At 41.4% G+C, this 12,557-nt stretch overlaps 1 protein-coding gene across 1 annotated transcript; it reads left to right on the top strand.

Annotated features, from left to right (window-relative positions):
* The first annotated feature begins 5,318 nt into the window (after positions 1–5,318).
* On the top strand, positions 5,319–11,870 carry LOC139714891 (protein dispatched homolog 1-like). Its single transcript, XM_071626535.1, has 4 exons — positions 5,319–5,788; positions 7,045–7,168; positions 8,161–8,380; positions 9,262–11,870. Exons 1-4 carry the CDS (start codon positions 5,649–5,651, stop codon positions 11,868–11,870), a joined length of 3,093 nt encoding a protein of 1,030 aa, XP_071482636.1. The 5' UTR covers positions 5,319–5,648.
* The last annotated feature ends 687 nt before the right edge of the window (positions 11,871–12,557 follow it).

Here is a 12,557-nt window from a genome sequence, read left to right as displayed (position 1 = left end):
TTAATTCCGTGATAAGAACACATCCATTTTAGACACTGCTGAAGGACACTCGAGAATACACCGACCGTGCTCGCCAAGGGAAGCGTCTGCCTTAGTTTCCGTTCATTTTCTCCTTCAGAGACGAGCTGAAAAAAAAAAACAACAACAACTGTATCTTAATGAAATGAGAGAACGCGACACCATGTCTTTCTATCGGATGATATTATTACAGCAAATATCAACCAGTAGTCAAAATTTGCACTTCACATTGTGTGCTATTCAAACAATGTCTGTACCTGGTGTGTTGATGTGGATGTGTGTGTGTAAGGGAGAAAAAGGAAGAGAGGACGAGTAGTGTATGCCTATACAGATATGGCGGTTTTTTACATCTTGAGACGTAAAACGCAATCATTGTATTCTTGAATTCCCATGCGATGCATGGTGTGGCTTTCGAGCGGCAGTAATATTCCATTTGATATGTCATTGAATTTCGTGGTTTTTTTTTCCAACACACATTGCGTGACCCATAGCAACGTACAGGCAATTACTTGATAGGAAAAAGGCCACGCTCTGAATTCATATCATGGTCTCTGGATCGGAGTTATAATGATAGCACTTTATTTCCCCTACTTTAATTTCCCTAGGGGGAAATAGAGCGCTATTACTTTTTAGCCAAATGTGAATGTGCAAAATAATCATCCAAGCGTGTATGTTCTGACACTGGCAGCAGTGCAGAGACTGAATACACTCAAAAGTATTTTCTAGCATCTCATGCTCTGTGAAATGTCTGTTCACGAGAATTTTTCTTTGTTGTTGTTTGTTCGTCTGCTTGTTTGCTTGCTTTTTCAGCTTTGTTTTGAGCAGTCTCCCTAGATGCTCGTTAGCTCCTCGGGTAATAGGCCTATACAATGGGGTACTGTCTGGTATCAGGCATATAAGTCATAATGGAAAGCTTTGACATGTAGAACAACAGAAGAATCCCGATGAACAACAATATCACCTGCACGCAGCCCTTACCATCCAACAAACGCGTTTTAACGGATTCTAATTGAACATCTGGGAATACTCTATGTTGTATCCCTTCATGGAGCTTAGTGGTGTTACTCCTTTGTATTAGGAGTGGAACGAAACCAGATTCGTTCTATTAGATAAAAAGATAATGACTGTATTGACAGAATGTAAATAGACATAATAGACGTTAAAAAGGACCGAACAAATCAGTCATACAAGGACCATCGAAACCGGAAGTAGAATGACAGATTGATAAAGTATGACCCGTCTGATCAAAAATAGAGCATGCAATCAAAGAACGAGGAATTGCATGATTGCATGTACTAATGTCACTATACACATTGGAGAAAGTCAATTTAATCTCCTGATAACATCAAATCTCTCGCACATATTTGTATTTCTCCATCATGCAGTATAATTATATTAGCAGACCTCGACGGCTTCGATGAATTCATGACAGGTGTGTTTAATCAAATGAATAGCCCTGGTATGTATTCACAAACTTTAATACAAATCTGAGATCTGTTCTCATATCGCAAAGATGCAAATGTCAATTGCTCTCATTCTTACAAAATGAAGATATTCTTTGATATATACATCAAATCTATGTTTATAAAGTTTACCAATATTCTTCCCTTCGACCCCCTTTTTACAATATAGATGCTCTTTTTATTAGTCTTTTTTTTTCTTCAAAACTATGCATGAAGGTTTCACCTACAATTTCTTCTACAATGTTGACTGGAGCCGACTAATGCATTTTCTCCCATTAAAACTATGTGGATATTGTAAGTAAAAAGGACCTCCACATAACACACATGGTTGCTATTAACTCTGCTGCAGGCTTTACACAACTGAATTGCGACCCCTTCCCCATCCCCGGCAGAGCAGAGATGCTTATCTGGTTATTATGGAGCTCTGTTTTTCTACTGAATTGCCCGTTCCTCCATACGAAGCATTGATAATTCTCCAGAATAATGAACGATGTCTCTGCAAAATAATGTTGTTGTCATGGCAATGTTATTTCTAAAGGTCGGGGAAAGAAGTAGCGATCTAGAACTTTAATGGCTTCCCTATATGCAGCGTGTGCTGAAACAGGATGTGATACCCGTCATCGGATAGATGTACCCAATAAACATTCCACTTATTATACTCCTCATTGACATCACAGTGCTTTAGTATGTTTCAAAAAAAAAAAATGACAGCCACTAAGCAATTATTATATGCCATATGTATTACGCTGCGGATTTTGTTTTTACCCGTGGGGGAGGGGGCAGATATATTTGTACTGTATGTCTATATATATGTATATTCGTGCGTGCAGAGGTGGAACATATTATATATATCATGTCTGTTTCAGAAACGGGTTTGATTAAGATCTTTTGTCACACCATGGGCACTGATGAAGAGTGTGACCTTGCCTTTCAGTATTTGAGAGCTATGTTCCGTTTTTAAGATCTTCAAGATCTAGGATTTATTATGTTTTTTACGGCGTTCTTCTACTGTTTCTTATATATATATATATATATATATATATATATATATATATATATGTATATATATATATATCTTAAAAAACGGAGCATTGCTCTCAAATACTGAATATACATATATATATATATATATATATATATATATATATATACAGTTCTATTATGTTTGACTGCATGATTACTCTATGATCAGATCCATAACACTCCCCTCACAGCACTTGATTAGTGACTGTTACGCATCGATTTGCGTGCCATTGCCAAAATGGATGACGGGTAAACGTTGAGTGCGTTTTTAATATTTACCCGTTGCCATACCATCGGTCAACAAAAGGCAGTTCACTGGAATGTTGTCTAAAAGCTCAGCAAGACGAATGGTGTACCCGCCAAGCCTGAAGGTTCCAGCATATAAGGGCCTGTGTTTGAAGCTCCTTGGTTTGATGCAGTGCTCCATGATCTCTGACAAAATCGATCTCTTAAGGAGAAGGGAAGAGTTGTCTTTGCAGTTACAAGTCCATCCGGGTAAGAGTGATCGAAGACCAGTTTATCGGTACACCTTGTTGACCAGGTTGTTGACTATAGGGATGATGTCTTGACTGCAGTTCGTTTTTCCGCAGGTTCGTTATATCGAAGGTTCGTTAATCTAAAGATTAAAAAGAATGGTTCATGATTCTGAAAGTTCTTGTATCCGAAAACGGAAAAAATTGTAATTCCGAAGATTCGTTAGTAAGCATCTTCTTGTCGTTTTCAGATCAACGAGCCTTATTTCATTTTTCGGATGAACGAGCCTTCGGAATAGCGAGCCTTGTTCATTTTCAGATTATAAATCGAACCTTCGGAGTAACAAACATCTTTTGCTATGACGGCATTGGCCTGTGCGTCCGTCAATGACCGTTCTTCAGCTGAAAGATCAAGGAGTTTCCAACACAAGCTCCTTGGAAAGATCCAAGATCAAGAAGTACGCGAAAGGTCCGCCTATTGGCCGATCCATTATATTTTACAAATACAATGTACAAGCTCAACTATACCCTGCAGTTACCCATGAAAAACGTATGATCAATAAAGTCTTCTATCCTGACAGAAGACGGAAAAGATAAAAGTATTCAATGTGAAACTAGGAAGAAGCCCTGTGGCTTAAGTTTGTTTTCCGCACATTTTATATCATTCGCGACGAACAGCGAGGCAATGAGTGCAAGATAGCACAAGAGAGATCTTCTCCAATCGTAAAAATGAGCTAAAGCCTTGAGTAAATTTGCGCGGTGTGAAATGATAAACCCCTTAGCCAAGATTCCCGACAAAGGCTGATGTGAAAGTATTAATAGGACTACTTTGGACGCTGCCTGGACAGAAATGTCTTATATCAGATCTGTTTATGAGTCCCTGTGTGTGTGTGTGTGTGTGTGTGTGTGTGTGTGTGTGTGTGCGTGTGCGTGCGTTTTAGTTGTTTTAGTTTAAACTGACTTATGATGCGGGCGAGCTTTCCCGGTCGTCAGCGATTCCTACTTTTATAGCTCAAAGATGTACCTTTTTTGAGCAAAAGTAAGACAACCTGAGCACGTTGTGTTTTGTATTTTAACGCGATTATCGGTACTTTTTCATCGTCGAATTTTCACATCAGCAATTGATGACAAGTGCGAATGGTTGACTTTAAAATTTCATTGGTACCAATAAAAAAAACAGAAATGGGGGATACTAAAGAAAACAAAACAGTAGGTTACTGACACCACTATTATCAGGGGATAGCAGACCAATTCTCTTATATACAGTTGTGTAAAATTATACATACACTGTATAAACCTGGTCATTTTACTATCATACTCCAACCAAAAAGCAACAACAATGAAGTGACTTTATTAAGGAACTAAGAAAAAAAGTCTTTGAAAATAGGGACAGAAACTCAGAGTACGGTAATTGAAAAAAAAAAATGATTTTACCCCATCGAAAATAAAAAGAAAACGTGCAAGTGCCAACATTCTATAAATGAATGATACATTCCAATGTTGTTGTATTTTGTTTCAGTGTATCTTTTTTTTTTCTTCAGTTCGGCATTAAACATCAATTTTCATCATGCAATATACCCGAAAACCCCACGACGAAAAAAAAAATAATTCCGTTAGTTAAGATATGAGATTTTATCAAAAATGATGGCAGGACACAGTAATAAACATGTATGGGAAAAAAAATATTTGGTGATTTAGATGCTGAATACAAGGAAATATTACGTCATCATAATAATTGTAATTTGATATCGTGACACCGTGGTTTCGATTTCACCTACCTACGAATTAAATCATTGAAAAAATAAACAGTGCGAGCTGGTGTACAGTGAGGTAGCAATCGGATCCGTTTACATTTTTTTAATGAATGAATGGATAGACAGAATGTATACTCAAATGGGTCGGGTGTGTGAGCGAAAGGCAGTCGTATCGCAATGCGTACTTTACAGTCTGTACGTGCGGGCTGTCTGGGCTGTAAGAAAAATCGATAATGCTGTCACTGTTGGGATAATTGTCTTCTATTGTTAGGCACTGTGTATACAACTCGTCTACTTAGCTACGTGGGTACCACACGACCAGTGTGGCACGGGATCGAGATGTATTTACGGAAATAGGTTTGTAGCAGAACTCGAGATACAGGTTGTCTAAGCCATTGGCGTTCTGCTCTAAGTCTTCAATGCTACCGTGTCGCCTTATGGAGAGGCTAGCATTTTGCGGAGTGTAGACCTAGCTAGTCGATCGTCAGTCGCTTTCAATAAAATGCTACGTCTTTGGGCGTTGATTCTTCGCTTCGTCTCCCAGCCGTTCTCACATTGTCCTGATGACATCATTCGCCATGGCTTGGAGTCACGTTGATTTGTCTTCAAGAACAGAAATTATATAATCAACGTCCTGCAGGGGAAAACCTCAGTAAGGGGAAATCAGGTTGGACGTATACGTCTCTTCAGTATGGTATTGTGGGTTTCCCCGCACGTGTCATTCACCAGCCGAAACTCACTAATGTGTCTAGACCTACAAAGGTTCATGAACACAAGGTGACTTGTTTCTTTTTTGTTGTTTTTCAACCATACCTCAGTTTGAGCCATGAACGCACTTTGATACAGGTGATTCACTTCATTTCTCAGGGTCTTTGACGGCAGAAGTAAATCGTTTTGACACCACATCGAACCAAGCGATGAAAATTAAACCAGCCAGCTCCAATCCCGAGAGAGGGGACCAAGGCACCGATGACGAGCACACTGCCGACCAGGGCCGGGGGCAAGCTGTGGCTGATGGTGATAATGAGAGGGAACGAGGTTGTGGCTGCGGTAGGGGGTAAGTTCAATATTGTTGTTTCCCCCATCGGTCTCTGTTTCTTTGCATTGATGCCTACATTAGATTTGCAGACGATACGTTATATATCACGGACTTTTATCTGATTATTAGTTCCCATCTTGTCGCAATATATTAGTGCAATTCTCGGCGTATTGTGCTGACAACGTGGACCACTGTCCTAATTAGAACGCAGTTAGCATGAATGACGTCCAATAGCTAACAAAGTTGTGTGATTTTGACAGTACATCCATATAAATGACTATGATACACAGACTTCTATTCGGCATGTTGTATAGTGAAACTCGAGTTAAGTCTGCTTGTGATAGGAAAAACGTCTAAGCTATCAAAAATGTGAGTATAATCTTGTACCTGCTCGAATATGATATGACATATCGATTAACAGAATATGTAAATCTCGATACTATAACGTCAACTATTGCGGAAGATGTTCATCGTCGTGAAAGAATGAAGCTAATCTTTTGTCTCAGGAAGAGAGGTAAACACGAAAAATGATTACGACGTTTCTTCCGCGAAGTCTGTCAAGTCAGCTATTGTTTTGATATTTTCGACGCTCACTTTTCAGTCAACTAAAACATTGGCATTGACTATGTCACATGTCCTGATGTAATGTGAAATTGCCTCTTTATTTATCAAATATCGGTCGCAGTGATAGAGATTCCACAATTATGTCTCTTCTGTCGTAATTCCGGAATGCTTGTTTATACATTTCTGGATGTCGTTGATGTTGCAACTTTACCAAGCGAGGTCTTTTTATACACATTTATAGATAAGAGTCAATGCTCCCTTTTCCCACCCTCACCTTCGGAATCTCGGTGCTATAGCCCTCCCGATTCATGTGTTTTCATGCGTTTTTCGGATGTTACTTTTCCCGCTTACTTCATGTTTAGAGCCAAACTTCTAGTACAGGGTTGCCCCCCCCCCCCCTTTTTTTTTCACCCAGGTTTGTGGTTCTGCGGCGCCCTGGCATGTGATACATGTACACTGTAATGTATGTTCTTGTTGTGAAGCCTTTAAGTTGCTAAATTACCGTTCATATGATTATCTTTATGAATAAATTCTGTTTGTGTCATACTTACCTTTCCATTTCAGATTTCAGCCTTAATTCAATAGCTAACTTTTTATTGTCAGTCATTTCTTTTCAGTTTCGCCCTCCCCCTTCCTCCCTAGTGTTTCTTAATCATTAATCTCTATAACAATAACTGAATCCCTTTTATCATAATTATTGCACCATGCAGATACTCTTGGTTTGTGGCAAACTATCCATCCGCTGTGCTGGTCGCAGTGCTGGTCTGTGTCCTCGGTCTTGGGGCCGTGGCAGTCTTCACAGGACCCTTGCCATCCTTCGAAGACCCAACTAAAGTACGTTTAGCAATTGTTACTATCATCTTTGATCAATATACAAGTTGATGGAAATCGTGTTATCAAATGCGGTGGTGTACAATGTTAGGCTTGTAGTGCCAATACAGAGGCCGTAAAGGGCATTTCGTGTGTTTTCTTTACAAATCTGCAAGAACTTTTGGTGTGTAACTTTGTTGCCATTTCTCTGCTTTCAGCTGTCTAGTTTTACGATTATCTACTCACTGCTTGTGATGTGAAGTTATTTTTTCGCTTCTGCACTTCTGACTCGAGCCTTAACGGAACTATTGATTAAGGCTCTAACCTTCTATCTTATAATGATTCCAATTGAGTATTAGACTCTCTAAATCGCCGACCATCCCCTCCCCCGACTTTGCACACAGTACAGTTCATTTGCAGTTTAATCATAAGACGAATGAAATTGGGTATGGACGAATAGAAAGACTAAAGTGGCAGAACCAATACGTGAGTTTGCTTCTGGTGTGGAATTTAGCCGTCTGATATGGCAGTGTCTGCACATGTCAGAACTTTGAAAGATTAGGAGGAACAGTTTCTTCAATAAAAGAATCACTGACATGTCAAACTGGAGACCTGAATCTTAACACAATAATCTCAGATCGCAGTAGCTGTTGAAGTTGCACATGGTCCATGAATTTCGTCATTTATCGATGTCTTTACTCTTTTATGAATTTACATTTGTCAAATTTGTTTTTGTTTATCTCTATTGTAAGATTGATATCAAGACGTGAAAAAAAGCCCGACGGTGCATCAGGCAACATTAATTGTCAATTCTGCAACTTCGTCGATTTGTGTTGCTCTGCAATAATACACAAAGACTTTCGACATGGTAACGGTCGAAACATAGTGACGCTTTTCCACTCAACTGAGTTCATAGCAAAATTCGTTGCTTATCACAGCCTAAACGGCGCATTCTATAGCTTGTATAACTTCCATGTAATGATCCATATTTTTCGTGTTGTGTGCCTGGTCTGCAGGGGTTCGAAGCGCGAGGCACAACCCTGAGCGCTCGCCTTCTGACATATGCGAGACATTCGGACCCGGAAGACTCTGCAACTGTGTTGTACAACCCTTATCCGTCCACTTTCAACTCCAGTCTGTCTGCAGATGGAACCTTCATCGTCGAAGACTCGGACTCAAGTGACAGCAATCTCACGACGTCGGTACTTCGCTTCACTCCTTCTTGCCAAAATGTTTGTAAGTTGTCCATCTCTCTTGCTCTCTGTCCTTTTCACTTTCGCTCTTTCTCTCTCTCCATTATTTCTATACCGAACCGATACTTTTCTCAAGACTGTAGTTGTTTATAACTATCTAACTGTATTATTTTAGCAGTAGATGACTGGTTGCGTCACTTATGATTCATGTGAGTTCGAATTCTCATCAACGAGTGACTTCTTGAGCACGCATAAACAGGAAACAGGAAAACAAATATAGTTAACTCTTTGATCAAAGTACTTGAAGAGTCGTTTTTGCCGCCTTCTTCACCGTAATAAAAAAACCGAGCAACCGGCTTTATGGTAAAGACATGAAAAGAGGGCACTGATACCTGTTTATTGCCACTTGGTCTAATATCAGATGGTCTACTTCCCAGTTCGTCTAACACCACAACGGCTATAAACTCATTGGTCTAATATAACTTCTGTCTAATGCCCGTTTGGTCTCATCCTCACTTGGTCGAATGACCAGTTTGGCTAATTTCGTTTCGTCTATAAATGACCAGATGGTCTAATTGCAATTTTGTCTCCTTGATTTTTTTTTTCCATATCGTCAGATCAACTGTAGGTATTAGACGAAATGGGTATAGCCCACCTGGAAGTAGACCAACTGGTAATGAAGTGGCACATAGACTAAGTGGTCAATTGACGAACTGGTTGCAGACGAAATATGATTAGACCACGTGGGTTGAGACTAAATATCTATTAGACGAAATGGGACTAAACCAAGTGATAGATCACCCTGAAACCGAGGCATCTGAGATTATGTCAGAGCCCAATATTTAACGTGTATTACCAATGCTGCACCACAACGCCTATTCAATTATTCTCTGAGAACTTTATATTTTTTTTCTCATTTTGTAGTGAGCAACCCATTGCGGATGGTGTACCAATCTGACGGTGGAGCGGACATGTTCTCTGCAACCGTCATGAGAGCTGTGTGCCAACACGACCGGGAAAATTATCGCGAGACCGACGGATTCATCAGCTGTTGTTACACGGACAATAGTACCCGCTGTCCAACTTGGTCTCTCGGGCATGTGACGGCCCTCGTCGCCGGTAAAGACTCTTGTGCGGGGATTGTTGAAGCCGACGTAGAAGTTCTGAAAACTGTGCTTCTTGAATGCGTAGACTATTATCGAGCTTCAGGTGCTTGTTTTGATGGCACTGATGATATCACCTGCATCGGCGTACCAGACAACTGCACGTACTACAGCACTTTGATTCATACAGTTTTCCATTATCTCACGCCCGATGATTTTGCAGCAATGGTGTCGGAAGGAAATTTTGCTCTAGAGTACACCCTGGTAGCTCCTCCCCTCCCCGAGTGGTATTGGTACGATTTTTACAATGATCATATAAGCTCGTCCTCCCTCCAAGGGGATTCTCTGCGAATAATAGGCATCGGAGGAAATTTCAAGTTCAATCTTTTCGCACCTTATCTATTGTCGGACTCGTTGTACATAGGGGTTGGGTGTGCTTTCGTTTTGCTCGTCATATGGATGTACGTTGGGTCTTTATTCATCACCCTCATGACTGTGTTAGGTATGATTATGGCAATGGTCGTTGCTTATTTTCTTTATCACACCATATTTAGAGTTCCCTTCTTTGGATTCATCAACGTAGTCACGGTTGTACTTGTCATCGGCATTGGTGCTGACGACTGTTTCGTATACGTCGACATCTGGAAGTTAGTCAAGGCAGAAATTGGGGGAGGTCGAGTTAACCATGCTATGATTCTCCAACAGACGCTCAAGCACGCTTCGATCACCATGTTTGTGACGAGTTTCACGACGTCGTCGGCCCTGTTCGCCGGGATCGTCAGCTCAATCACCGCCATTCGCACCTTTTCGGTGTTTGCGGGCAGTTCCATCATCGTCAACTTCGTCCTCACGATGACGTGGATCCCAGCGGCCGTGATGATCCATGAAAAGTACTTCTTATGCAACGGCAACGACGAGGAGGGCTCATCCTGTAAGTGTTGTGGATGTTGGTTTACTGTTGGGCGGTTTTACAACCGTATAGCCAGAGCTGGCAGCACCTTCTTCGAGGTCTATCTGCCAATCGCTATCAATAAATTGAGGATACTGTGGATAATCCTTCTGACTGGGCTTGGAATAGGCGGATTTGTCGTGGTCTTCATCACACCCCGATTGCGCTTGCCGTCCCAGTCCGATTTTCAATTTTTCCGAAGTAGTCACATACTCGAGCGATACGACCAAGTCTACAAGAAGAACTTTGCCTTTGAAAGCGACTCTGCCAGGAACTTGCCCGCCTTCGTTGTGTGGGGTATCAAGGCATTGGATAATGGCGATCACTGGGACCCAGACTCAGAGGGAACGACCGTCATGGACGAAACGTTCGACGTCACATCAGAAGAGGCTCAACAATGGCTGTATGAGTTTTGTGCAAATTTCCGGAATGCGAGTTTCCACGACAGCGACGCAGACCCGTTGCTCGAGGAAGGATGTTTTATCGATTCTTTCCGAGATTTCATGGAGGGGCCATGTATAAATCCATTAGATGGGGGAAGTCTCTCTCCATGCTGTAGTCAAACACATTTTCCTTATACTCCTGATTTATTCGTCCAGTGTGCAAAAGTTTACTCCACGATACGCTGTGTTCTTGACCCCCACATCTGCAATTATGGGAGTCCCGGTCTATTCTTCAGTGACGATGACACTATCGTTGCACTGACTATCAGTTTGCAAACAAATATAAAGTTATCTCAGGATTACCAAGAAATGAGTAACTTCTGGCAGGAGCTAAACCAATTTGTAGACTCACAAGTGGATGATGCGCCAGCGGGAATGGAGAATGGCTGGTTCGTGAGCTCCAACGGTACGCAGCTGTTTTTCTACGATCTACAGAATGGCCTGGCCACCGGTGCACCGCTCTCGGTCGGCGTATCTCTGGCAGTAGCGGCTGTCGTCCTGCTGATAGCCATCAGGAATGTTCTCGTGACCCTGTATGCCATACTAACAATTGCATTTGCAGTTTTCGTCGTCATTGCATCTGTCGTCCTCTTAGGTTGGGAGCTGAACATCTTCGAGTCGACCATCTTGTCACTAGCTGTCGGACTCTCGGTGGATTTCACGATCCACTATGGCGTCTCCTACGGCCAGGCTCCTGACGAAGATCGTGAGGGGCGGTCTATGTTCGCCTTGCGAACACTTAGCGCCGCTCTAACCATGGCGGCCCTAACCACCTTTTTTGCTGGAGCCTTCATGCTGCCCGCAACGGTACTCAGTTACGTGCAATTGGGTACGTTCCTCGTTCTCGTCATGACCATAAGCTGGTTCTACGGAACGTTTCTTTTCGTTTCGATGTGCCGTACCATCGGACCCCAGAAAAGCTTTGCGCAAATCTCTTTATCGTGCTTCGTCAGGAAAACGACGTCTGAAAACACAATTGAAATGACAAGGGAGGACCACGCGCATGAGCAGCATGTGGACACTTCTGACGAAAGATAATATATTTCCAATACGTGCAGTAATGGCATAAATATACATAATAAAGCGTATATATATAATATATACGTATGTATATTCATATATATATATATATATATATATTACATGTATACATACATATGTATACAACGTCAATGTAATTGTCACTTAAAAGTTTATCCATGCTGGGCCAAAACGCCTGTCACTAGAGGATGAAACCACTTAGGTCTAAAAGCCATTGTCAATTGGCACGTAGAGAGAAAGAAAAAAAAACCCTTTCAAATTCATATACTGTTGCTTCCACGCGGGCGGACAAGAATGTCTAAGGTGTTCAACAAGTTTCTAGGCGTCAAAACTCTGAAAAGCGGACTTGTCATCTCACCAGCAGAAAACTCTCTAAATGTGGACCTCCCGGGAATATCACTGACCTTGAAATTTTGCTTCAACCACGAAATGGATTACCAAGTGAGATGTTATTGTTACCGACAGTAAGTACATATTTCGTTTAACTCACATACCGTTCACACACATTCGTCGGTCGTTAGTCCCACCTGTGTGTGCCGTGTCGAACTTGAAACTCTACGTTCCAGTAAACTGAAACCATGGTGTCCGGCCCTAAATCAAACAAGTACAAGGGGATACCAGGATCTGGCAACTTTTCCTTTAAACTACCAAAGGGTGTAACTGTCCAAAGTACCAGAAAGGCAC

Source organism: Diadema antillarum, unplaced genomic scaffold, assembly GCF_040938485.1.
Source record: "Diadema antillarum isolate AM-2024a unplaced genomic scaffold, OU_Dant_1.0 seq00002503_RagTag, whole genome shotgun sequence".
NCBI lineage: Eukaryota > Metazoa > Echinodermata > Echinoidea > Diadematoida > Diadematidae > Diadema > Diadema antillarum.
The sequence above is the reverse complement of the archived record's forward strand: the minus strand, read 5'-3'. Positions and strand labels throughout refer to the sequence as shown.